We start from the raw sequence: 27,698 nt of genomic DNA on the forward strand, positions 1-27,698 counted from the left end.
GGGAGCGATCCCAGCAGCTCCCCGCGTGATGTCAGTGGGATCCTGAGCCCCATCCGCTCCACGGCTGGGGGGCGGGCAGACCGTGATCCCGCACGCCGGGCAGAGCGCTCGAGGCCTCTCCCCCCGCCCCGGGGTCCCCGGCAGCCGCGCGCGCCGCCCCCGCCGGCCCGCGCCACGCTCCGCCCTGGACGCCGCTGGTCCCGGCGCGGGGGTGCGCGGGGGGGGGGAGCGGGCCCCGGTTCAGCCTGATTTACGGCTCTGCTGAAAACCGCTTCGCTCCCGCAGCAGCAGCACCGGCCGCGGCGGCAGCAGCAGCGGCTGCAGCTGCAGCAACAAGTCGGGTAAGTGGCCGCAGCTGGGCTTCTGCGCCTGCGGCCCGGCCCGCAGGGCGCGGCGGAGGGGGCCGGCGGAACCGTCCCGGGCTGGGGAGGGGGCCTGTCGCCTCCACGCGGCCGGGAGTTGGGCGCGCGGCCCCCACTTGCGGAAACTCCGTGCGCGCATGTATCCACTCTGGCGCCTGGGGCCGGCCCGCGGCGGAGCGGGGGCGGGGGGAGCCGGGACCCTCCGTGCAGCGCCTTTGCCAGCTGCCCGGCTCAGGCAGAGGAAATTGGGGCTTTTCGGCCAACCCTGTGGACTGGGGTTCCCGCTGGGCCCTTGAAAGCAGGAATACTCCCAGAGCGCGTGATAACCCGGTTCCCCATTCAGGGATGCCACCACTTTCCCATTGCCACCTGGAATCCAGACTTCCCTTTCCTGGGCCTTTTGGGCCAGGCTGTGCATCCTGTGTCCACAAAACTGGTCGTTAAACAGCCAGGTGTAGCACAGGAAGAGCTTCCCCTCTCTGGGGGGCCAGAGGCTTATTAACCTGGAGGCTTTGCCTAGCTGGCTGGGGACCATTTGCGCCTCTGCTTTTGAGGAGGTTGAGGGCCCAATAACAACACTTTACAGTGTTGACCCTTAGCTGAGCTTCCTCTCTTGGGGGCCCAATGCTTGTTACATTTAAGCAGAAACTACTCCTGGAGGGAATATGTGTGCCCTGTTTGCAGAATAGGGTTGCTACCAGTCATCTGTTGCTAGGGCTAAGATAATAAATTCCTTCAACGAAACAAGAACTCACTAAAGAGTTACGCTGATACCTGCATGGTTCAAACATTGGTCATCTCTAGAGGTTATCCTATGAAAACAGGATCACAGAGAAAAATCCATTGAGAGCATGGTATTTTTATAAAGGCTTGGCCACGGCCATGGCCCCACTTGGGTCAAAACATATCTGATATCTTGAGTTCCCAAATGTCAGTAAATCTGTAATATGAGGGAAATGATAACATTTTGGTTTATGTCATCACAACAATAACTAAAGGCGAAATCTCAGGTTGAAAAATTTCCAGCTCATTGTGTGCTTAATGCCACTGCGTCTAGCTTGAGTGATATTTTTCCTATGCTTGAAGAAAGATCGCTGAACTTGCATTCCCAGGACAAATGTTGACAACTCATGTGAGTTTTCCTCACGTTTGGAATTCATGCTTATCAGGATTGTATCCATAAAATAGGGCACAGGTTTGCAGTTAGTGGTACTAAATTCAGGAGGGCAGGAAACTTGAATTCCACTTCTGGATCTGTCATTTACCATCTGGCTTTGAATTAATTACTTTACCTCCTTGCTTCAGTTTTCATATCTGCTGAAAGAGAATGTTACCCACCTTTTTTTTTTTTTTTTTTTTAATCCTGGGTGGGGTTGACAAACATTTTTTGTAAAGGTCAAGTAGTAATTTTGGCTTTACCAAAATAGTCTCTGTCTCAACGCCTCACTCACCTTTGTCTTTAGTGCAAAAGCAGCATTAGACAATACAGAAATGAGTGAATGTGGCTGGATTTGGCCCACGGATCACAGGTTTTTATTTTAATATAAGATATTATATGCAAAAGTAATTTGAAGCCAAAAGTCCCTGCCCTCATGGACATGGGTGGCAACAGGCATTTTAGTAGGCATTTTTTTAACAGACATGTAAGCTACCTGTTTCATTTGGCCCTGCCCAGGACTTGAAGAGTAATGCAACAGAAGGCTTTTGAGGAAAGCAGATACCCCTGGCAGGAGTCCTTTGAGAATGTTGCTGTGTGCCTGCCATTCCGCTGTCCGAGGTGTGGAGACCATACCAGATTTAGAAGCCTGTCTTCGCTGAGGGCCCATCTGGAATTCAGTCACAGCTACCAGGAAAGAACTCTCTTGACAAAATGCAGCCTCTTTCCATCCCTCAAAGACACAGACCTAGTCACTTCCGCAGAACCCCTGAAACAGGGAAAATTGCAGAGCACTGGCAACGTGGTGAAGCAGAAACCGAGCTATGTTAACTTATATAGCATTTCACACGAACACTCCAAGGACAGGAAGCCATTCGAGGTGGTGGCAGAGCGGCCAGTGTCCTACGTGCAGACCTACACCACGGTGGACCTGCGTGCGGACTCACTGGAGGGGCCACGGGCCAGTCCCGGCCTGCCCACCTCGGACACCAAGGCTGCTTTCGAGGCTCACGTCAGAGAAAAATTCAACCGGATGGTCGAGGCCGTGGACAGGACCATCGAGAAGAGAATCGATAAACTCACCAAAGAGTTGGCCCAGAAAACTGCCGAACTGCTGGAAGTTCGGGCAGCCTTTGTGCAGCTGACGCAGAAAAAGCAGGAAGTGCAGAGGCGGGAGCGGGCCCTGAACCGGCAGGTGGATGTGGCCGTGGAGATGATTGCAGCGCTTAGGCAGCGTCTGACCGAGTCGGAGGAGGAACTGCTCAGGAAGGAAGAGTAAGTGGTGCTGTGCCATCGCTCTAGGCACCTCCCCCCAGCTTACAAGCACATCTAAGGCGAGGTTTGGTTTTTATTACTTGAAGGTACCTTGGCTGCATTTCTCACTGATACAGTTGAACTTGGGAGGCACAAGGCTTTTTGATAGTATATACCCTCTCTGTGTAGAGCCTGCAGCCCAGCAGCAGGAAAGTCAAAATACTTAGTTCTTTCTCGCCTTAGAAGCTACAGAACATTTTTAGCGAGAGCAGTAGCACTCTATCCATGGTGGGATCCAGCACCAGCTGGGGAGTGGGGGGGAGTTGAACGTGAAGGCAGAGAGGGGCCCTAGGGGAGCCAGTCCTCCTTAATAGGCTCCATGCAGTCGAGTCAGGAACAAGAGATGCTGTCTTACTCAAGTGTAAAAATATGCTGTAAATACCAGTGGTTCTGGCTTTGCCATTTTGGATTATCTGCTAGTGTTAATTAACTGAGAATCCATTTAATTATAGTTTTTATTTGGAAGAAGCAGATATTAGGAAACCCAGAGGAAACTTCCTGATACTACTGACTTCCATGAGTTAAGTTTGAGAATTTTCTTTTTGTAAAATTGTACGTGATACTAGAGTAGGTCAGGCCTGCTTGCAAAGAGTTGACAAGCTATTACTTTAAAAAACATCATACTTGGGAAAGCATTTCCTTATCATTAATTATGGCATCCACTCAAACTAGAAAAGCATACATAACAATGCAGTGTATTTCCTAAATGTGGAGTGTTGAATTTAATTTTAAATGGAGGTTCAGAATTCGTAGAATCAAAGGGCATACAAATTGGTACTCTAAGACAACCTAGAAGGAAGATTTCAAGTAATTTAGATTATATTATAGAGATGGACTTAATTTCATACTCTCTTTGCCCACTGGCACTCTTCTATCATGCATTGCCTTTTAAAGTGTAGTAATTAAAGCTTCCTTCATTTGGCAAGAGGATAAGAAACCGTGTGTATTAAAGAGATCATCACCCGGTATCACTAAATGCCTACATTTGACCTACAGGGAAAGCCTGCTCTGATCAACTAGAAATTTTTTTAATTACAGAGTGAGGACAGATTTGAGTTAGCCACTGATTTATTTGCTTTTAGGGAAATGATCTCTAACAAAAAGTTTCTCTCTTGGCGTGGGGAGTTTCCTGGTGGGAAGTTAGTGCCAATACCCATTATGGCCACCAGGGTGATTAATACTGCGTCACTGGAAAAATGGCAGATGGGTTCCCCTATGTGCAAAGAAAAGCTTAGAATTACATTTGTGGTATTTCTGTTTGCTTGACGAGCAGTGAATTTAAAAGTAAAACAAACTAATTGCACATATTTATTGTCATGTTTTATTTATTAATTACACAAGTCAAAATGAATGTGGGATTTGGGCCGATGGTTGCCTGGAGGGAAGACAGAATGATGGCAGGGAGGATCAGATAGTTAGATCTAGGTTGTTGGCAAGGTTCTAACTTTTATTTTGGGTTGTGGGTTCAAGAGTGCTTTCTTATGAAAAACATGTGGTTAACTGACTTAGTGGGCTATGCATGGATCAGTTGTAGTAATGTTAATCCAGTGTGGTCATCTGAGGACCAATTGAAAAAGTAATCCATACTTGTAAAAAAAGATTTAACAGGGTGGAAATGCATGTACTAAAAGTCTCCCTCTTCTCCAAGCGTACCCTACTCCTTCCTCCAGAGACAGCCACTGTTTAGCTCCGTGAATGTCCTTCCAGCCCATTCCTGTGTACACACAGCCCTTTGTACTTTATATGCAGAGAGAATTATTTTCCCAAACGGAATCATGGCACATACTGTTCTACCACTTATGTGTGGAGTTTGCTTTTAACATAGTGTGTTGTAGGCATCTTTCATGCATTAAATATAGGATTATGTCATTCCTTTTGGCTATTGCATGGTATTCTGTGGTGTGGCTGCTTCATGGCTGATTTCATCAGTTTGCTATTAATGAATACACAGTTTTGTTCCATTTCCCTGGTATTAAAAATAATGCCTCCCTTAACATCCTTGTACATACATCTCTGTTCACGTTTTTGTGAATATATTTGGAGATAAATTATGAATTGGTTTTTAGTAGGTCATTTTGGACTATCAGGGAAAAAAGCAATAACATTAAAAAAAACTTTAAATGAAAATACAGTGAAACTGCCTTACACTCTTAAACATAAAATTAACAAAGTCGTCATTTTTTTTAAGCTTTTATTTGGTCTGTCGTATCAGTTTCTGTATTCAGGCCTCAAATAATCACTCTTTCTGTACATAAAATAGCACTGAAAGTGTCTTGTTTCCAGAAAGGACACTGGAGCTCTTGGTCTGAGAGGGTGACTGTGGCCAGCCCCCTCAGAGTCTATAGTAGTGTTCAGCCTCCCTGATGCCCACCCCTGCCCCCAAAATGGGGATGCAAGCCAGCTGCGCAGCTGCCATACCGCTGAAACTGCGTTAATTTGACTGGATTTCCCTGGCTAGGATGTGTGCCTTCCCTCCTCACCATCCCTCACAGAGCTGTGCCTTCCACCGGAGACGTGACCTTTTAGATATGAGAATATCCTATTTGGCCGTGAACTAACCAGGAACTGCACTGCCCTGCTATCCCCCTCCGAATGAGCTCTCAAGACTCATTTGTGAGAGGAAGTAGGCGGTTACAGTCCGATTCGAAATCGCCTTAAACTCTGGGGACCCTTCGAGACACAGATGGTGTTTTAAAAAAATGCAAACATCTACATGAGGCTCTCTTGCTAATGGATTTCACATGAGGCTCCTCTGCTTACGGATTTGTTCTCTCAACTTTAAAATCCTCTTTTTTTTTGAACTGAAATAAAAGACTCCAGGGCTGCTTCTGCCCTGCAGCCGTCTGCAGGCTGAACCCCTTGGACTGTGGAAGTCCTGTGTACACTCGATGACAGAGGAGATTGTTTGAATAGGCAGCATCTTACACTCTGGTGCTGGTGAGTCTCATCACACGTCTGTAGAGAGGTATCTGTATGTTTCTGGAGTGCACATCCAAAAAGGTGTGTCTTGTCTTCACAAAGTCTCTGCCACTTTAAAAAGTCCTATTGAAACAGGTACTTACTTATTCAGGAGTATTCAGAGCTATAGGGTAGCACTGCCCGTAATCAGGTAAATCAATCCCAGCCAACCTTGCTGTAAGGTATCCCTTAACAAGAAAGGATAAACTTGGATACTAGCTGATTTGTGGCCGAGTTGGTCACCCAGAGTTTGGAGGACATCAGTGGAATAACGGTAATCCCAAGTTTTCTTGTACCTCCTCCTGCAGGTAAGGCTGGAAAGTCCTAATTGAGTACCCGTGATGTGCCCAGCACTGTGCTAGGTGTATATAGGGAATATGAAATTCATGCTCTTTTCCCCTGAGGGGCTAACACTCTTCATGGGAAGAGTAAAACGTATCTGTGAACATGTCTGTGTTCAGACCCAAGGTAGTTTGAACAAATGCTTAAATACAAGCCATGGTTTCAAATTGATAAACTATTAGAGATAAACCATTTTATGTGGCAAGGCCAAACTGGGGAATGAGGAGGAAGGCGAGTATTTGCATTGGTGGCCGGGGTGACCAGGGGAGATCGACACTGAAGGGAATAGCAGGGAGAAGGGAGACTATTGGAGATGGCCCCGAGGAGATCATGTGATTTTGGAACTAGAAGGTACTCCTTGTCTCCTTCAAGATAACGCTCTCATTTTATAGAGGCAGAATATAAGGACCAGCACAGTGGAATGACTCACCCAAAAATTTAGTGGTGGAGCTGAAATTGAAACCAATATTCCCTGTGTCTCTGCTGAGTGCTTTTTTCCATTAATTCACTGTCTCAGCCAGACTTTTGAAAATGTGGTGTTTGCCCAAAGCGTCAAGACTTATGTAATAATGAAGCTGGTCCATTTTGGAATGAGCTTGCTTCTTTGCTGTTTTGAGAGAGCCGCAATGGTGACATCATGTATTTTTCTGATGAGATTAAAGGAAATGTCAGCTGGCATCAAAGGTGGTGGGAAATAGGGAAATGCTAGCGTCATAAGTGTGGTTATGATATTAAACTTCTGGAGCACCAGCCCAGGGCTTTTAACTTGCCACAAGGGCTTTTAACTTGACTCTCTGGATGTCCGAGGCCAGTCCAAATGGAGCATGTGCCCCTGCCAGCCCTTGATTATGGTGAGGGGCCTCTTTGTAATTCTACCTAATTCCCATCCTACTCCCTTGCAGGTTACGATAGATATAATCTTTCCCTTCTTCCTTCATTATTTGCCCTGTTCTCTGCTGGGAGTTGGCCAGAAGACAAACCTTCCACTAAGTGCCTGCTGAATGCCAGGTGCTGTTCTAGGTCATACAGTAGTAAACCAAATGAGTCCAGTTTCTCCTTTCATGGCAGGAAGAGACCAGGAGGTAAAATTACACATTTTGATATGATAAAAGAGGCATACAGGGGTAGCCTGAGCCAGGTAATGTGCATTCAGGTTTCTATCCAAATAGGTTTCTATCCCAAAGCTGGCTGTGGGATGCTGGCCTTTTAAAAGTAAGTTTGGGGGTGCCTGGGTGGCTTAGTCGGTTAAGCGTCCGACTTTGGCTCAGGTCATGATCTCACGGTTCGTGGGTTTGAGCCCCGTGTCGGGCTCTGTGCTGACAGCTCAGAGCTTGGAGCCTGCTTTGGATTCTGTGTCTCCCCCTCTCTCTGCTCTTCCCCACTCACGCTCTGTCTCTCTCTCTCTCTCTCTTTCTCAAAAATAAATGAACATTAAAAAAAATTTAAAGGTAAGTTTGACTTGGTAACTTGCTTTGCACAGCTAAACCCTCTTGCCACTTAATTACAACATTCCTATTTTTGATCAGCTAAAGCAGTGAGTAGACAACTTGGTCTCCAGATGGATCCATTGCTAGGAAACAGGCCAGGAAAAATCATGTTACACGTAGGGTTCAGTGGAACAGGAAGGGGTCTGTTTGCTCCACATTTTAATGTGTTTAGATAAATGAGGTCCTCTCTTTCCAGGCTGTTTCCCATGAAGATTTACAAACTAATATAGGAAAAGCTAGATGTCAAACATGCCCTTTTATGGATGGTAAAATTTGGAGACCAAGGAAAATATTCAGTTTTTCTGTGTGTCTCACGTTAGTGCATCTTTTTTCTCTCTCTGGACTGAGGGGCTTAGAATGTAGTGTTGACCTACTTATTACCAATAAGAGTAATTTGAGTTACTTAGATAGATCTTTTTTTAATTTTTTTTTTCAACGTTTTTTATTTATTTTTGGGACAGAGAGAGACAGAGCATGAACGGGGGAGGGGCAGAGAGAGAGGGAGACACAGAACCGGAAGCAGGCTCCAGGCTCCGAGCCATCAGCCCAGAGCCTGACGCGGGGCTCGAACTCACGGATCGTGAGATCGTGACCTGGCTGAAGTCAGACGCTTAACCGACTGCGCCACCCAGGCGCCCCAACTTAGATAGATCTTAATGAGAACTATATACCTTTTGGTTTAGTCAAAGAAGCCGAAAGAGAAAGATGAGGCAAAGGGTCACCAAAAGTAGGGATGACGTGACTTCAGACGGGCTGTGGGTGCGGATTCCACCCTGTGGGGGGCTCCTTGGGGTACATCGGAGCCAACCCTGAGCTCCCAGGGTTGCAGCCAGGCTCCCAGCATTGGAAAGGGGTTGACTCCAGCTTCAGGATTTGCCTCATGGCTGACATTACGGTCTGTCTGAAGTGCTCTGTGATCAATAGCTAGACTATTTTTAGCTAGAGGTATTTTTACCATTTCACATACCTCCAAAGAGGTTCATAAATCAGTAATGTAAAATGAAATTTAAATAACTTGGTAGGGCTTTGCCTTTGGGAGGAGAATATGATTTTAAAGTGTTATTTAAGAATAGAAGAGAGGCATCAATTTTAGATCCCACCCTCAGCCTTGTGGGAGGTGCCTGTATTGTGGATTACTTTTTGGTTTTATGCCCCAGTACTTGTTTGGAAAAAGATAAAAAGAAACCTCAGGATCTTTTTGTCAGTTACAGAGTTTCAACTAGAGATGTAGTTTTACATTTTGTGCGTTCAGCAGGAATTTTTTGCACCCGTATTGTGTGCTGGGCTCATGTTCGATACTGGGGTAGCACAGCAGAAGGGCAGGCAAGGTCCCTGACCTTACAGATCTCACAGTGGAATGGGACAAATGGCATGACTAACCCTCTCTGTAGTGTGCAGTGTGATAGGGCGCAGCGTTCTGCGGGAGAACACAGCAGGAGAACACAGCAGGTTACCTACCCCGCACCTAGGTATGTGTGGGAAAGCTTCCTAACAGGAGAGCCCTGAGGTTAGAAGGCTCCTGAAGAGTGGGGGGGGGACTAGGGAGATGCAGAGGAAGGGACCCCAGTGGAAGAACAGCATGTTCAGAAATAAGAATCTGGTTCACAGGCTGAATGAAGGGAGTTCCCTGGTGCTGGAGCAGAGAGGGAGGTGCTGTGCATTTATGAGGCCCAAGGGGAGCGTGAGGCTACAGGGTGGCCATGAAAGCTGGACACATAGGGAAATAACTATAAATTATAATACATGATGTGATCAGTGTGTTGCCTCTTGTTAACAACGCATGGTTCAATGCCTATGTAAAATTGCAGTGAACACTGTGGTGCATTAATGCACATTTCCCTCTATCGCTACATCTGCTTCTGATGTTTATTTTTGAGAGAGAGACAGAGCATGAATGGGGGAGGGGCAGAGAAAGGGAGAGACACAGCATCTGCAGCAGGCTCCAGGCTTTGGGCTGTCAGCACAGAGCCCAATGCAGGGCTCGAACTCACAGACTGCAAGATCATGACCTGAGCCAAGTTGGACGCTTAACCAACTGAACCACCCAGGTGCCCTTCTTTTTTTTTTTTTTTTTTTTCAACGTTTTTTATTTATTTCTGGGACAGAGAGAGACAGAGCATGAATGGGGGAGGGGCAGAGAGAGAGGGAGACACAGAATCGGAAACAGGCTCCAGGCTCCGAGCCATCAGCCCAGAGCCTGACGCGGGGCTCGAACTCACAGACCGCGAGATCGTGACCTGGCTGAAGTCGGATGCTCAACCGACTGCGCCACCCAGGCGCCCCTAGGTGCCCTTCTTTACACCTGCTTCTAGAGTGGGTTTGTCACATGATAGTATATCTTTGATTTTTTTTTGAATTATTTTGCCTTTAACCCACCTCAGAAGTAACAGAGGGGTTCAATCTGTAAAAAAAAATGAAATATTATCTGTGTCTCAGACCTTATGGCCACCATGTAAATGAATGAGCACATGAGGGAACAAATAGTTTTTCTAAATAAAGCTTCGATAGCACTGAAAGGGCTTTTTCACTCATTGCCTCTTTCTGAATCTCAGGATACTGACAGATTGCTTAGCTCTGTGAATCATTCTGCAGTAAGCTTCAGGCCAGTTTCTTATCCCGTGCTGATACTTTTTCCTTTAGTATCAAATAGTGATTTAAATAAGCGTATTTTCTGCTGAAGCCTAAAACCTTGTATCCTATCATATTTAACTTTTTTTTTGAGAGAGAGAGAGAGAGAGCGAGAGAGCGAGGGCGCACACAGGCATGCATGTGTGAGCAGGAGAAGAGCAGGGGGAGAGAGAATTCCAAACAGGCTCCCTGCTGCTAGCTCAGAGTCCAATGGGGAGCTCGGTCCCATAAACCGTGAGATCATGACCTAAGACAAAACCAGAGTGGGACGCTCAACAAACTGACACACCCAGGTGCCCTATATTTAACTTTTTAAAAAATATGTATATGAGAAGCTAGCAATGGGCCTGTAAGTGGCCTAGAGTCTGCTAGTTTCCCTGAAGCTGGTTTGTATCCACAGCTTGACTGGATTTCACTCAGGTTTGCCTTTATCTTCTCTCCCATCTGGCCTTCCAGCCTTCTCACTGTTCTAAGTCACAGGGTTTAAGAACCTAAAATAAAACCACACAAGTCTCTTCTTCTTCTCTCTGATGGCATCGTATTATTCTTTTTCTTGGTTATTCCGCTCAGCTTTGTAATTACATATTTATTTCAGTATTTGTTTGCTTCTCCCAGGGCGCCTGGGTGGCTCAATCGGTTAAGCTTTTGACTTCGGCTCAGGTCATGATCTCATGGTTCATGAGTTCAAGCCCCATGTTGGGCTCTGTGCTAATAGCTGAAGCTAATCTGCTTCAGATTTTGTGTCTCCCTTTCTCTCTGCCCCTCCCCTGCTCGTGCTCTCTCTTTCTCAAAAATAAATACACATAAAAAAAAAATTTATAATGTTTGCTTCTCCCACCATATCAAGGGTTAGTATACCACCAGCCTGACCCAGCCTGCTAGCTGTTTTTGAGGAGCTTGTGAGCTAAGAATTTTTAATTTGAAAAAAAATGAAAAGAAATAGAATAATTCATGACATACGGAAATTATATGAAATTCAAACTTCGGTGTCCAAAAATAAAGTTTTATTGTTATACAGTCTTTATGTATTTTTTGTGCTAGGTAGAGTTGAGTAATTGTGACAGAGACCATATGGGCTGTAGAACGTAAAATATTTACTCCCTGATCCTTTGCAGAAAAATGGGCTGACCCCTGGGTAAGGCAGTAAGCTTTGTGAAGACAGTCATGGGTTCACGAGTGCCTCACCACTAAGCCCGGTACCTGTTAACATTCAATAAATGCTTGTTGAATTACTGAATAGTGAAATAAATAAGTGTATGGTCTGTGACTACATCTTACTAGTGTTCTAGCCCTCGTTGCCCACCCTCACCCGAGTTCTGAGGTTCAGGATCACATGTATAAAGCCTGACAGCACTTCTCAAACTTTTTGACACAACTTCTCCTTATACTGCTAAAAAAAAATATCTGAGGACCTTCAAAAGTTTTTGTTTGTGTGAGTTTTATCTATCAATATTTCCTTTATTAGAACTTAAAACTTAGAAATTTAAAAAGACTTATTATTTAAAAGTAGCAATAAAAAAACCCATTACTGGTTAACATAAGTAACATATTTCTGTGAAAAACAACTATTTTCCAAAAACAATTTGGCAAAGAGAGCAGCTTGGTTTTATGAGTTTTGCAAATATTTTTAATATCTGGCTTAAATAGAAGGCAGCTGGACCTTGTTCCGTATGCATTTAGTCTGTTGCAATTTTGTTGTTTGGTTGGAGTAGATAAAGGAAATCCATCCTCTTGTGTGTCTGTAGTAAGAAGAGGGAGGGGTACTTTATTTTTTTTATTTATATATTTTTTTATTTTTTTTTAACATTTATTTATTTTTGAGACAGAGAGAGAGCATGAACAGGGGAGGGTCAGAGAAAGAGGGAGACACAGAATCCGAAACAGGCTCCAGGCTCTGAGCTGTCAGCACAGAGCCCGACACGGGGCTTGAACCCACGGACCGCGAGATCATGACCTGAGCCGAAGTCGGACGCTTAACCAACTAAGCCACCCAGGCGCCCCGAGGGAGGGGTACTTGAATAGCTTTTTCAGAGAACAGAGGATATTCTGCTTCGATACTGTGCCATAAGTCAACAATTGGTAGTTTCTTCAAGAATACTTGAGATATGGAACCTGTACTCATATTAGTGCATATTTTCTTCTCCCTTACATTGAAATCCATTGGTCTTCCTTGCACTTTGAATGGATATTTTACTGTTTGGGGTATAATTATTTAAAAAAATTTTTTAATATTTTTATTTGTTTTTGAGACAGAGAGAGACAGAGCATGAGCAGGGGAGGGGCAGAGAGAGAGCGAGACACAGAATCCGAAGCAGGCTCCAGGCTCTGAGCCTGACGCAGGGCTCGAACTCACAGAGGGCGAGAGCATGACCTGAGCCGAAGTCAGACGCTTAACTGACTGAGCCACCCAGTCACCCCTGGGGTATAATTATTAAAGAGACTACAAACGCGATATAGTTAAGCCTCTTCCTTTTTCATTCAGGAAATTCCCAAGATTCCTTGGGGAAATATGAGGTGTTTCTGGATATTGTTAATCCAGATTGAACAGGATGTGAAAGGGGAATCTGAACTTGTGCACACATGCTATACCATAATTAGCCACTGGGTTTTGTTGCTGTTTCTATCTAAGACAGACACCCAAACATATTCTTGGTATGAGGAACTTTTCCAGCCATTGTCTTGTATAACCTCTGATTTAAAATTAAATCATCAGACTTGTTTTAACTGTCTTTTCTTTTTCTTTGTCTTTCTTTTTTTTAGTTGATGTGAAACATTCATAAACTGAAATTAAGTTAGTATTGGTGCCAGGTTGGTTGAAAAATACAAAGGGTGTTAACTTCTCAGCTTCAGGGCACAAGGTAATTGGGTGAGGGAGAGGTTAGAAAAAGATGCTTCTCTTTTACAACTTAACATAACACTCCAGGATCAGCTAGGAGCATTAATGTTACTTTGCAGGAGTTTTAAATAGAACCAGTAGCAAAACATTACATGATTTAAAAATACAGCTACAGTCATAAACTATATTGCACTTAGATTTGTTTTCTTGCTTTTGGGATGTTAATCCTATGGGATTAAGCTGTCAAATATTGCTGTTTTACATTTTAAGCTTTATAGCCTGAGAGCCCCAAAATAGTACATATGCATAGAAAAAAAAAGACTAGAAAAGATATACAAGGATATTGATAGCAGTTACCTCTGGGTGTTGGGATTATGGGTCAATTTTTTGTTTCTTCCTTGTCCTTTTAAAATATTCATTACAACAAATATATATTGAACATTATGTTTCATGTATTATATTGAATGATGGGCTTAGAACAGAGAACAAAAAAGCTGATTCGGCCCTTGCTGAGTTAGATCTTCTAATTGGTCAACTTTTATGTTTCCCATAATAAATGTAAAATATTTCTGTAATGAGATAGATATAGTAAATATTATAAACCAAAATGAATTGAAAAAGAATTCACTGGCTCATTCTCTGTGTTTTTCTTTTGGATGGTGGAGAGGGTTGTGGGTTTTGGTTGCTTTCCCTAAAAGTACAGTTTGGAGACTTGTGTCATGATTCAGGTATCCTAAATATCACCTATGAAGTATCTACAGTGGGCTTGACTCTGAACGAATGGGCACCTTAATGTTAGAAAGAGGAAGGAACAGACGTTTCCCGGGCTGTGTTTTCTAGCGATACTTTTGCGCTCCATCTCAGCCATTCCAAGGAGCTGTGATGGATATAGCATGTAGCATGCGGGATGTAGCACCTGAATGGACCTTCCATTATTTTGCTGCTAGTTAGGGTTACTTAAGAGGCAGATCAAAGCTGAATGAGCCATGGTAGAGCTTGAAAATTCGCTTGTGTCCCTGGCCTGAACAGCTTGGAAAGTGCACATCTTCCGTTCAGGCCTCATACAGAAACATCTGGAAATAAACTTGAAACTTGATGATGGAAGAAAACTCCTTTCCAAAAGGACTCATTTCTTTTATGTGAATATTTCTTAGCTACTGAAAGATAATAGAATTATCGTGGGATTGGGGTTTATATTTGATCCTGGATGGGAAACAAGAAAAAAAAAGGGGCTACTATAATAAGCAATTCTTTGATGCATCATGTTAGAACCTGTCTCTTTTCTGTTTTTATAAGTATATAATTTCCAAGGTTTTACAGAGACGTTTGACTCTGTAGGAAATGTCAGAGAAGTTTCAGTATGACCAAGTGTGACATATTTGTGAGAAAAAAAATCACAACTAATTGTAAAAGTGAGTCACTGACTAGTTGTACAGAATAAAGGAGCTGGAAACCACTACCAGCTCTTTTGTAAAGATCTTCTACAAAACTTCCTGGGCCAGACCTACCTGAAGTTCTACTCTCAAGAAATTATGGCACTGAGTGGAAAGTACAGAGAAGACAATGAATTTCATCAACTGTCTAGAGCAGCTGCATGAGGTTAGATTTATTTATTTATTTATTTATTTATTTATTTATTTATTTATTTATTTATTTATTTATTTTGAGAGCAGAAAGAGATGGAGAGAGAGAATCCCAAGCAGGGCTCCAACTAATGAACAGATCATGACCTGAGCAGAAATCAAGACTCAGACCCTTAACCGCCTGAGCCACCCAGGCACCCTGAGGTTACATCCTTTTTAGTGGGATTTCTTAATCTAAAATGAAAGAGGCTGGGAGGATGATGATCAGTCTTTAGAATCTTGGTTCTGCATAAGTTGAACATGGCCAGAAAACTGAGGGGGCACTCCTTGAAGGTCGAGAGAGATTCTGAAGACCTATAAAAGAAATACTATATCCAACAGGTAGTAAAATTATAGAAATTCATTGCCTCTCGTGGGTGTGGCAGGGCATACAAAGGGAAAGGCTGAAAGGATCTTCATAATTTCTCACTAAATAAGGCAAATTGGATGGAGTTGTGATAATAAGCACCTGTTGGTCGTGTGTGTGTGTGTGTGTGTGTGTGTGTATGTGTGTATTTGTAGAGTTGCTCATGACAATGGCTACCAAATTGTTACATTGTTTCAGAATAATGGGGTTTCTTTTACATTTCTGATGTGTTTGAGTTTGTATAAAAAACTGATTTATTATAGGGGCGCCTGGGTGGCGCAGTCGGTTAAGCGTCCGACTTCAGCCAGGTCACGATCTCGCGGTCCGTGAGTTCGAGCCCCGCGTCAGGCTCTGGGCTGATGGCTTGGAGCCTGGAGCCTGTTTCCGATTCTGTGTCTCCCTCTCTCTCTGCCCCTCCCCCGTTCATGCTCTGTCTCTCTCTGTCCCAAAAAAAAAAAAAAAAAAAAAAAAAAAAAAAACGTTGAAAAAAAAACTGATTTATTATAAATCAAAAAAAGTATGGTTTTCATACATGCATTGGAAATAAGAAGATACAAAGTAGTAATAAGGTTATCAAATTTTTCTTTGGATGGAACTAGAGTATATTATGCTAAGTGAAATTCATCAGAGAAAGACAAATATCACATGACTTCACTTATATGTGGAATTTAAGATACAAAACAGATGAACATAAGGGAAGGGAAGCAAAAATAATATAAAAACAGGGAGGGGGACAAAACATAAGAAACTCTTAAATACAGAGAACAAACTGAGGGTTGCTGGAGAGATTGTGGGTGGCAGGAGGGGCTAAATGGGCAAGGGGCATTATTAAGGAGGACACTTGTTGGGATGAGCACTGGGTATTATATGTAGGGGATAAATCACTGGAATCTACTCCTGAAATCATGATTGCACTATATGCTAACTAACTTGAATGTAAATTAAAAAATTTTTTTCTGGATTTGTGAATCACAGTTATGTGGATAACGGAATGTTGTTTTAGGTATTTTCCTCAGCTTTTTAGGGAAGGGCACCCTGCACATTGATTGTCCTGTGTCCTCTAAAATAGCTTTCCCAGCGGTCCTTGCATCTGCCTGGGGATGGCATGTCTTGGACTGTTTCACTTTTAGCTGAAACACACAGTTGGACAAGGTGACTCATCTTATACACTGAAGTGCTCAGCCTGGCCTTTTGTTTCCTCTCTGTACTCTTTTCTCCCCCACAACAGCTAGACTTTTAAAATGTAAGTCAGAACATTTCTCAAAAGCGTCCAGTGGCTTCTGATGTCATTTATAAGAAAATCGAGCATCCTCATGGTGGCCCCTACTTTGCCTGTCCTCCCCCTTCCTCCCTGTGCTCCAGCCACACAGGCCTCCTTGCTGTACCTCAGTCCTGTCTTCATGTTTCCACCCAAGGCCTGGCTTGCTGTCCCTGGATATCTGCCTGGCTTATTCCTTGCTTCCTTCAGGTGTCTGTCTAAATGTATGCCCATCCAGGTCATCCCTGACTCTGCTTTCTAAAATCTCACTCACACGCTCCCTCCCTCTGTTACTTTCTGTCCCTTTGCGTCCAATGTCCCTGTTTTCTCCCTAGCACTTACCACCACCTGACATATGTATTGATTTGTATATTTTTAATGACTCTTTCTACTAAAATGTAATCTCTAAACGTAACCACGGAAGGAAATGTAGCATTATCTCTTGTCATGGCCGTGAGCATACTGCCAAGGGCAGTACCTGACGCATAGTAAGCACTCAATAAATATGTGCTGAGTGAATGAATTCCTGTCTCATTTCTCCGCTCTGTGTTCTGACATTTTTGCCTTGCAGAGAAGTTGTTACATTCAACCATTTCCTGGAAGCAGCAGCTGAGAAGGAGGTTCAAGGGAAAGCTCGGCTCCAGGACTTTATTGAGAATCTGCTGCAACGGGTAGAAGTGGCAGAAAAGCAGTTAGAGTACTACCAGAGCCAGCAGGCCGCTGGCCTCTGCCGGGACATCGGTGAGCACATGGTGAGTCACACAGGTCCAGCCACCAAGCTGTGGTCCTTGGATATGGCGAGACTGGGTCCAGGACAGAGGAAGAGGGAGCTGGGGAATGACTTACAGGAACCTTCTAGGCGTCATTTGAAAGCCCTGCACCAGCCATGCCTGTGTTACGAAGTGACACCAGGGGATCCAAGACGAGATCTGGGATGCACAGTTGTCTTCAGCCTGCGACTCCACACCGAGATAAACAGGCAGGAATAGTTTTATATTATAGAGTAACAGAGTTGGAAGTGTCCAAGCAGATCATCAGTGTCAACCTGGGCGATCAAGTAGATTGGAAAGTATGTCCCATTTTGGAGCTCTTCAAGAGAATCTTAAGAAAGCTTTGGCCTTTTTAAGTAACAGTGGGATCTAGCCACGTACCTCTTTTTTCTTTAGCCGGAAGGACAGCACCTTCCGATAGTCTCTATAGTTGAAACATTCTTTAAGTAGATTTTGAAAAGGTCTTAGAAAATTTCACAAGTGACAGTTCTATAATAGATTTCTGCATACAAGTTTACATATCGTTTCAGGGACTTAAGAGACCCCCAGAGCCCAGATGAGAACCGTGCATACGGCTGAAGGTCCAGATTCTCCTCAGTGGCTTGATCAAGATTCTCTGGTCTCTTTGGGGGTGGGAGGAGATGCAACACCCGTGCTCCAGATGAGGGAGATGGTTGGGCAGATTTGCCCTCCAAACAGTTTTTTTTTTCTTATAAGCAACAAAAGCCAAAGAAAGGATTTTTGAAACCCCAGAGTGGTTTACTTATACTATTTTCATGATCTATTCAACCTTATTTATGCTTACCCCCTTCCCAAAAGATTTAAAAATGATTCTTCACTTCCCCACACGTGGACTGTCCATGTCAGGAGAAGAAAAATAGGAAACACTTATGCTAACCAGAATGTTGGAAAAGTTGCTATTGGCTGATTAAAAAGTTTAGTTTGAGAATTCTGGAAGCCAAGAGTAAAAGGAAACATGTTAAATAAAGAAGGAATGAGATGAAAAGCAGGTGGAAAAAGAAGGCAAGAGGGAGAGACAGACAACAGGAGAAAAAGGGAGAGAGGAAGGAAGAAGTGAAGAAACCTGCCGTCTTACTGTAATGTACACTCAGCCTTAGAGCAGTGAAACAATGGGAGCTCTAGAAGTTTCCGGTCAGGAACAAAAATAGACTGGAAAGAAGTAAGTTTGTTACTTCTGTGAGATTTCAGTTACTGTAATCAAAGCAGTTGCAGCCGTGTGCGTGTTGATTATTTTCCTGTTGGTGTCTGTGGTCTGAGAGGGAGCCTATACTTCCCTCCTCTGTAGAGTCCAGTCATAACTCATTGTGGCTGGAAGGACACACTGAACCCTTTCCTGCCTTTTTCCCATCCTGCCCTCTATTGGGAGGGAGTGCAGCATGAAGTCACGGAGCTCACATGTGAGGTGAAAAGGCCTGGCTTCCAGATCATTAGCTCCCCTCTCCTGACTGGATGAGACCATTTGTCTTCCTGGACCTGTAATTCTTCTATAAAATGAAGCAGTTGGGGGTGCCTGGGTGGCTCAGTCAGTTAAGTGTCCAACTTTGGCTCAGGTCATGATCTCATAGTTCATGGGTTCGAGCCCCATGTCGGGCTCTGTGCTGACAGCTCAGAGCCTTTTGCCTGCTTGGGATTCTGTGTCTTCCTCTCTCTCTGCCTCTCCTCCACTCACATCTGTGTCTATCTGTCTCTGTCTCTCTCAAAAATAAATAAACATTAAAAAAGTTAATAACAAACTAAACTAAAATGAAGCAGTTGGACTAGATGCTCGCTAGGGTCTTGCGCCTCTTAAATTCTCCGATCATCACCTGACTTTGGTGGTTAAGAATTCTAAAATAAAAGTGTAGCATTAACAGCTTGACTATTTAGGCTTATAAGTAACCCAGAGCTAAGAAATGTGTAAAATTTTACTATACTAAGCCAAGAGGATCTTAAAGAAAGAGAGAAAATAATGGAAGGCAAGGAGGAAGAGAGGAAACCGAATAGTTCTCTCTTACTTATATTTCTGTGCTCACTTTCCTCTGCTTATTTTTCCACTTTGAAAATTAAACATCTTTTCAAAGACATTGCTAGTCATTATTTTCATCACAGTGGCACCACATAGTCACAAGTTGGACAGCATCTCAGCGGCTCTAGTCAGCTATGTATATATGAAGTTACATGCGTGTGTGCCTGCCTGTACACACACAACACACACGTATGACACATAAATACGTAGATCTACAGGCACACATTTGTGTGCATATATATACAAACACAGCAGGAACTTGATACATAGTTGTGTTTATGCCTTCTGTGTCCTAAACATGGCATGATCTGCCTTCATCAGACTTGATCTACCTAAGGAAGAATTGACTAATGGAAAGAAAGTAAAATGCAGTCAAGATGATAGTGGGGAAGATAGAAGTGAGCACTGACTGTGAGTAGGACATGGTCAGGCCACAGTGAGGTGGACTGTGGGACTCCCGTGGGGAGGACACATCGCCCTGAGAAGACCAAGAATGAGGTGCTTTGTTTCCGAAAGGATTGAGTACTTTCCCTGTTTTCATGGAAGTCCTCTCAACTCTGCGTTGGACCATAATGCACCGCATCACAGTGCAGTCTTTGGTCCTTCAGACCGTTTCTCCCTTTTCCTTTCATCTGTGTCATCTTAACACTATACATGCACCTGTGAAATTAGGAACAGTGTCTTTGATGTAAGGCGCGTGCTAAGTCTGGCCTCCCAGGGTTCCTGTGGTTGTTGTACACACACAGAGGAACTTGGATGCTTTTGGCAGGAAAAGCTCTGAATCATAGCTTTATTGACTTATTTGGCCCACCTTAGTGAAGGTACAAAGCACTGACCAGCCCAGGCTTCTGGAGCCTAGCCCCACCCAGGAGAGCTCCTTGCCCCAGTGCACCCTGGGAGGGAGCAGAACATTCTGACCCATTCCCTCCACACCTCAGCTTATGACAGCCTGGCATGCCACCCCAGTTAGTGCCTTTTCTGAAATAATGTTTTCAGCCTCTTTGTTTTCCCCTTAATTCCCTTGAGCATTTGTGTTCCTTTTTCACCTGCCTGATTTCTAAAAATGTAACATGCTTACTCAGATCCTTTGTCTTTATGCTCTGAAAAATGCTGTTGAATTAGACCTAAAGTGACCTAATATCCCATCTGCCAAAAACACGCACACAACTGCCCAAATGGAAGGTCATGAAACAGCTTGGATAATCTTATTTTAAGTGTTGCATTTATTTCCGGTAGGTTGCTAAGTTAGGACTAGCTGCCATCCATTTAATACACGTTTATTGGGGACACAGCTCTTTCTGAGTGCTGAGGAAACTGGGTGAATGAGGTAGGTGAGGTTCCTGCTCTCATGAGGAAGGCGACGGCATCATAAACAAGTAAACATGCAACAAAGATGGTTTCCTGTGATGACAGCCCCTTTAAAGGAAAAAGTAAGATGATGTGTCTGAGTGGTCCTTATGGTCAGGAACAGCCCTGCACGGGAGGCCACATTTAGACTGTGACCTGAATAACCAGAGGAAGGCAGCTCTGTGCACACTGGGAAGTGGCTTAGAAGGGAACAAGCTTGGCATGTTTGCGTGAGAAGAGTTGAAGTCAGAGATTCAAGAAGGATCCAGATCATGCCGGGGTTTCTGGGTCACATAAGGAGTTTGGACCCATTCTAGAACAGAGAGAAGCCATTGATTGGACAGTTGTGAGCAGGAGGTGAGCTGTTTTAGCACAATCACTCTGGCTGCGGGGTGGGGGAACAGATCGGTGCAGGACTGGGAGACAGGTTAGAAGGCTGTGGTGGTGTGGCAGATGGTAGCTTGGTGAGAGCAGAGATGGAGAGAAATGGCAGGTATGGGGTGTATCGTGGGAATAGAATTGACTAAACCAGTTGGCCTTGCTGAAGGATTACTTTTTTAGCAGGTGAGGGAAAGGGAGGAATCAAGAATGGATCTAACGTTTTGGCCTGAACAGTTCAGTTTGCAGTGCTGCTATTTACACCAAGGGAGGTTGGAGGAGAGCTGGGTGTCCAGTTTCTCTAACCCAAAACAACCCGAGACACCACGTTTGAGTTTTAGAAGTACATAGGTTGGCTCTCAGTACAAATTTATTTATATTTTTCCAACCTGGAACCTTCCTTGAGGACTCTCTCGATCCCCATCCCCAAACTCGCCTCTTCCTAAACAAAAAGAAGGCAAAATAGTTGGACGAGGAGAAAACAGAGACAGTGAGGTGGGTTAAGGAGGAAGAGCGTTCCTGTCTGCCTGCGGCTGTATGGCCAGAAGGAACAGTGGCCTCTTGTGTTCACAGGGAGGAGAGCATGTGAGGTTCTGTGGGGACTGTGATAACGGCCCTGCCTCCACCCGAGGCCCCATGATCTATAGGATCACTGGAGAAATACCAGCCCAGCTATGGATTCCACGAAACTTTTGTGTACAAACTGCACACTTTTACACAAACACATACTCTTTGAGAAGGCTGTGCCGAGTGAAGTCTTGTTTGGACTTGGAATGTGCTCACTTGGGTTTGAAGCCCAGCTCTAACACTGGTAAAGATTGAGGCTTCAAACCAGCTGCATCACTTTTTGGCCTTGTTTTCTACATCTGTGAAAGGGGGATGCCAATGCTTGTCTCATAAGGTTGTTTTGAGGGTTAATTGTGGTTATGTAGTCCGTATTTTATCCAGCGGGTGATGTACCGACATGCACAAGTTATGGTACCTGTACATGTGCATATATGTGAGGCTTATGGCTCATCGGCACCCACACTTGTGCATTTCCCTTTATGTAATATACAGTAAATTCTTTTAATTTCCTGAGGTCCCAGCAGGGTCCATCAGTGACATTCATAGGCACCAAGGTTTTGGTTCTTAAAACGTTTTGGAAGTCAGGGACCTCTTTGAACATTTGATAACATTGTTCGCCTTTTCCTCAGGGAGGGAAGTATGTATGTGTATGTAAACACACACACAGTTTTACATAAAATCCCAGAGTATTACATATACATATACAACATATCATCAAACTATATGCTTACATACATAGATATAGTAAAGTGAAAAAAATTTGTTATGCCTTAAGAATAATTTTAAAAAGTAGGAGGCACTTTATTTATTTTAAAGTTTATTTTTTGAGAGAGACAGAGACAGCGTGAGTAGGGGAGGGGCAGAGAGCGAGAGAGAGAATCCCAAGCAGGCTTTGCACTGCCAGTGCACAGAGCCTGATGCAGAGACTGAACCCACAAATCTGTGAGATCGTGACCTGAGCTGAAATTGAGTCAGATGCCTAACCCATTGAGCCACCCAGGTGCCCCAAAGTAGGTGGCAATTTAGAGGAAGAAAAACCCTACACGTTTTTGTTTGTTTTTACGGTTTACGCATATACTAATGTCTATCCAAGGAGCCGGGCTGAGAAGCCCTTACTGGTGGCTGTGGGGCCACGGCTCATACTGCTGCGGTTCCCAGAAGCTGCCAGCCTGGTGTTTGCCTGAGCCGTCTGTCCTGTCTTCTTTGTATATTGCAGAACCTCATGACCCTCATGCAGGCAAGGTGCCTTTTTCTGTACACATTGATTAATCTCGTGTTGAATCCAGCCAGTGTGAGCAGGGTCAACCATAAAGCTTACTTTTGACTGAATCAGAAGGCAGATGCCAAGAATCCCATCTTGCCCTGCTGGGCACATGACCCTCAAAGTTTTAAGAAAGCTGCTTTCTGGGGTGCTGGGTGGCTGTTGGTTAAGCATCCAACTTCGGCTCAGGTCATGATCTTGCAGCTCGTGGGTTCGAGCTCCGCATCAGGCTCTGTGCTGACAACTCAGAGCCTGAAGCTGCTTCAGATTCTGTGCCTCCCTCTCTCTATGCCCCTCCCCTGCTCATGCTCTCTCTCTCTCTCTCTCTCTCTCTCTCTCTCTCTCTCTCAAAAGTAAATAAATGTTTTTTTAAAAATTAAAGAAAAAGCTGCTTTCTGATTTGCTTCTGACTAAAGCTCAAGCTGCAAACAGATGACCCAGGGTAGTGACCCTGCTATGCTGAACTTAGTTTCTCTGATTATTTGAATACAGTAGGGACTCGTGTGTTGGCCATACTGGGCCCCAAGACCAAGATGGCCCTTACTACATATTTTCTTTGTCCTCCTCTTCTTCTGTTTGTCTGCCTGCTGATATGACACCACTACTTTGAGTGAAGGCTACCCCAGGGAGATCAGGAATTGAAGGTTGGGAATACGCTGGGTTTGCCTCTAAAGTGGATGGTGACATCTGGATCACAAAATGATAGTTATCAATTTGTTTGGCAAATGATATTTGAGCCCAACCACAGAAGTGCATATTTTATAGGCAGTGGAAAATAATCTCAGTGATAGATGGCCTCAGGGACAGTTGTGGAGTTGGTCTTCATATGCTCTCACTTTAGAAATGATGTATTTTAGGCAATAAACATTTTATGCCAATTTTCCCTTTAGTTGATACACTGTGACCAACCACAGCTGTGGTAAATTAGCTGCATATGCAGCCTGAATTAATCAGGAAATAATGGCATATCATTCTAGTTTTATAAAACATGTTTCTTCAAATGTTGCTGTATTAGAGGGCTCTTCAACATTTTGAAATTTCTTAGATCTACTGATAATGGCTTCTTGGAAATCTCAGAACCGGGAGCACAGAGGCTCCCAGAGTCAGCTGAGGCTGAACACGAGACGAGACGTTCTCGTTCAGTGCTGGGATAGCAGGTGCCATGGGCCGTGTTACCCATAGCAGTTACTGGCTTCCTTAATGGGAACAATTTCTTAAAAATAGAAGCGAGAAAGATTTTTAAAGTCAGTTCCAACGTTCAAGCGAAGTAATGTTTCTTCTTATTTGTTTTCCTTCAGCTTACAGATATCTCCTCAAATAGGAAACCCAAATGCCTGTATGTATATCTTTTTATACTTGGGCCATTTGATAATGTTTGCATAATGTATTTTCCTGTTACGTTTTATATGGTATCTATATTATAAGTGGACTTGGAAGTCTTAAGTGAAAATGTACCTGCCCGTGTACCTAATTTTGTAAATTGTGGATATGATTTTTAACGATGCTGATAGCCTTATAGCAAATGCCATATGGCAGTATGATAGTATTACTGGAGTACTTTTACAGTATTCTGTAGTGTAACTTTCTCTTATTGAAGTACAGTTATAGTCATAATAGCTCTACAGTGCTATTAATGTGTGTGTGCTACATTAGATATCTATAATATAAACAGATGTGTAAATTTATACTATGATTCATATACTTTGTAATTGCTTTGCTACTACTATATACAGTCACTTAAAGAGTCCAGGGCTATGGATTCTGGTCCCAACTTTTCCAGGGACCAGCTGTGTATGTTTAATCCTAGATAGTCACTTAAATTTTCTATGTCTCAGTCTTATCACTGGTGAATACAGCTAGCAAGATCTCCCTGGGAATTTGATGTCATGAGGTCGTTTCGTGAAGGCCACAGGAATTTTTAAAGGAAAAATACCAATTTATATTTGACTTAACTGGTGGCATTACTGCCACTCTAGCATGCAGGAGTGATTGTGCCAGGGATGGGTTTTTTCTTTAAAGGTTCTAAACAAAATCTTTCTTTCTGCTCATCTCCCTCTGTGCGACCATCTGTAGAAGTCGAGGGCACCCACATTCTGTGTGTAACCATGCTGATCTCAAGATCCATTTTCATCCAAAGGGAAGGAGCTACCTGAAAAAAGCCAAGGATGACAGAGCCAGCATGCAGCCCGCTAAGTCCATTCACGAACAGGCTGAGTCCCCACGAGAACTCTGCAGACCATCGAAGAAAGGGGAGCCTCTGGGGTTTTGCCGAAAAGGCAACATCAGGCCCAAGGTGGCCAAAAAAAAGCCCACAGCAATTGTGAACATCATCTGAAAGGGGGGTGGCCCTGGACCACCATTGCTGGACTTTGTGGAATGTTGTTCTAGGGGCCAACAATAATGCCCTTTTGGATACATCCCATAGTAAGACACATTGGGAAAAAGAAGGGCATAACACATTTATTTTGTGTCCATACAAGCACCTGGATTAACCAGAATTTGACAAACGGGAATCTCGGGGAACCAGAGTTTTATTATAGGCCCCTTTTAGAAGCAAGAGGCAGATTACAGAAAGCATTGAAAAAAAAATGAAAGCAATTTTATTCCAAAATGTTAGTAAAAGCTCCAACTTGTAAAATAATTGGACCACTCTCCAGTAATTTCTGTACCTGGGTTTCTGTGCAGGGGTGATTAAACCTAGGACCCAAGGCCACACAAACCAAGTATTCTGGTTAATCAAGATTTCAGTGTTTGGGTTGCTTCAGGGACTCGTTCAGTTAGACTTCAGTTCTCATTTCTACTTTGTTCGATTCAGGTTTGTTATTTCTCTGGAAGCACGTTTATTCAGATTTGGGGGAGCCTCTGCTTTCTTCTTTGGCTGCGTATTCTGCACCCTAAGACCAAGCCACAGCCTCTGTCTTCATAGCCGTTATTATTGCCTGTGGTTGGGGCCGAAAAGCCGATTAAAACCGTAAAATCCTTTGATCAGCATCCGTCACCAGTTCAGGGTCTGAAGGTTGGAATGCCAGCAGATGGCACGTGTAGTGCATTGAGAGCCAGCCTGGGACACTGTTGATGTTACTCAGCCTTTCCCAAGACCTATTTCCCTGGTCGTGTGGGCAGCCTCCGTGAGCTGCAGGCATGACTTGTCTCCTTGCTGGCCTCACTCTTCACCTCCTGCTGCCTCTGTGCCCTTTGATGACTAAATATACGTCCTTCCCTTTCAGCCAGGTATTGGAAGTGTTCACTGAACACTGCTTTTTAAAGTAGTTTCTGAAACAAACAGTGCACGTGGGATCCACAGTCTGAGACTGTCCCTCTTCCCTCCCTAAAATAGCCTTTGTTTCCACAAGGAATCATCTGTTAAGAACCTTCTGCTTTATGATTTCCCTCGAGAATGAATTTCCATGTTCCTTTTTTTTTTTTTTTTTTTTTTTTTAACGTTAACAATATCATCAGGTCTTCTGCAGAGTTTACAAGTGCTGACATCCTTCTGGAAGAAAAGAGTAGTTATGTCCACAAATATATACATATATATATATATATATATATAAAACAAAATATATATGTCAAGTATATTAATAATTTATTTTTAAATACTCATGCAAAAGGTGTGTGTTTGTGGTGGGTGGTTTTTAAACTATATACATTAGTTCATGTAAGTTGAATTCTCTTCTTTTAAAAATTAAAATTGTAACCTAATTAACATTAGTAGAATGATTGTTATTACAATAAGCATCAGATTAGCAATGCATTAAAAATAGGTATAAAGCAGTTACTTAAAATTCCAATAAATTGAAAAGTGTAACTTATCATTATACAAACATTTTGAACCTATCATAGTGAAAATGTTGATTTTTGAACCTTCACTTTGACATCTGGCTCACGGGGGTGGGCCATTCGTATGATATACAGGCAACTATCAAGTGGGGAAAAAACATTGCTGTGAAGTGAATATCACTGTTTAGGCTAACACTGTAAAAATTGTAATGTTATAATTATTGTTTATTTGGAGAATTAATCTCCTCCAAAGTTATTTATTATTGGTGTTTATACCATGATTGCACTCTAGCCTTTTACATACTAAAAAACTGACTTGTTGTATTGCATGCCCTTTGTCCCGTAACATGTGTGTGCAATGACAACAACTTGTTTTTAAAGGTAGTATAGCCAGATTTGGTTTTGTTTATTTAATGTGACCTACATTTTCGATTTTTATTTAATATGCCTAGAGGGCATGGCAGCGCTCTTTGACAGTGGTACTCTGTGATCTCCAGAAAGCACCATAATGTCATATCTACTGTATGTACATTACATAAGACAGATGATTTTAAGATTTATTATATTAAGAAATTCTTTTTAATTCCAACTAAATTCTGACCTTCATACAATGAAATGCATTATAGATGTTGTGCTTCCTTAGAGACATAAATTTGCTGTTGAAACATGGGAGCTGGCTCACTCCAAGGGATATTCCACCTACATACCATGGCCCAAGCCATGTACTGTGTCCAGCTGGGGTCTTATTTTTAAATATATATATTTTTTGTCCACATGGGCAGTCAACCTGTGAGTTGATTTTTGAAGAAATTACCAAAGTTTCTGGGAAAACATGTTCAAGGTTAAACTGAAGAATGGATCTAATTTTTATGATTTGTTTTGTAAGGAAGAAATTTTTCTTTGAACTAGTCTTTCATTCTTTCTTCCCAAAGTTATGGATTCTCAAATGCTAAATTCAGGTTGCTTAGACACTGTTTTCCAGTATTCTGCAGGGTAGATCAGTTGTATGTAAGTTGGAATGTTCTTTTCCCAGAATTGATAAGAAAAAGTTTTTAGATTATGAAATATTATAATAATAAAGCTATATTTATGACTAATGTGTTGGTATGTTTTGTCTAGTTGAAATGTTTCTGGGGAGCCAAGTGTACTGGTCCATTAATAGTGAACAAAATAGTTTTTAGTGAATAAACTGTTCACTGCACATATAATCACCATGATCTTGTACCTATATGCTTTCTT

At 43.2% G+C, this 27,698-nt stretch overlaps 1 protein-coding gene across 1 annotated transcript; it reads left to right on the plus strand.

Annotated features, from left to right (window-relative positions):
• Positions 1-111: 111 nt before the first annotated feature.
• On the plus strand, positions 112-27,556 carry ZNF365 (zinc finger protein 365). The gene is made up of 5 exons (XM_058696449.1): positions 112-341; positions 2,038-2,793; positions 16,902-17,082; positions 23,978-24,015; positions 24,753-27,556. The coding sequence occupies exons 2-5, from the start codon at positions 2,051-2,053 to the stop codon at positions 25,012-25,014; spliced, it is 1,224 nt and encodes a 407-aa protein (XP_058552432.1). The 5' UTR covers positions 112-341; positions 2,038-2,050; the 3' UTR covers positions 25,015-27,556.
• Positions 27,557-27,698: the final 142 nt, after the last annotated feature.

This window comes from Neofelis nebulosa, chromosome 13 (assembly GCF_028018385.1).
Source record: "Neofelis nebulosa isolate mNeoNeb1 chromosome 13, mNeoNeb1.pri, whole genome shotgun sequence".
Taxonomy (NCBI): Eukaryota; Metazoa; Chordata; class Mammalia; order Carnivora; family Felidae; genus Neofelis; species Neofelis nebulosa.

Bases quoted from the DNA above. Each gene is read 5' to 3' on its own strand.
- ZNF365 (XM_058696449.1), top strand. From the start codon at position 2,051: ATGCAACAGAAGGCTTTTGAGGAAAGCAGATACCCCTGGCAGGAGTCC. The intron at 2,794-16,901 runs GTAAGTGGTGCT...TTTGCCTTGCAG, and splicing joins GAACTGCTCAGGAAGGAAGA to AGAAGTTGTTACATTCAACC. The intron at 17,083-23,977 runs GTGAGTCACACA...GTTTTCCTTCAG, and splicing joins GGGACATCGGTGAGCACATG to CTTACAGATATCTCCTCAAA.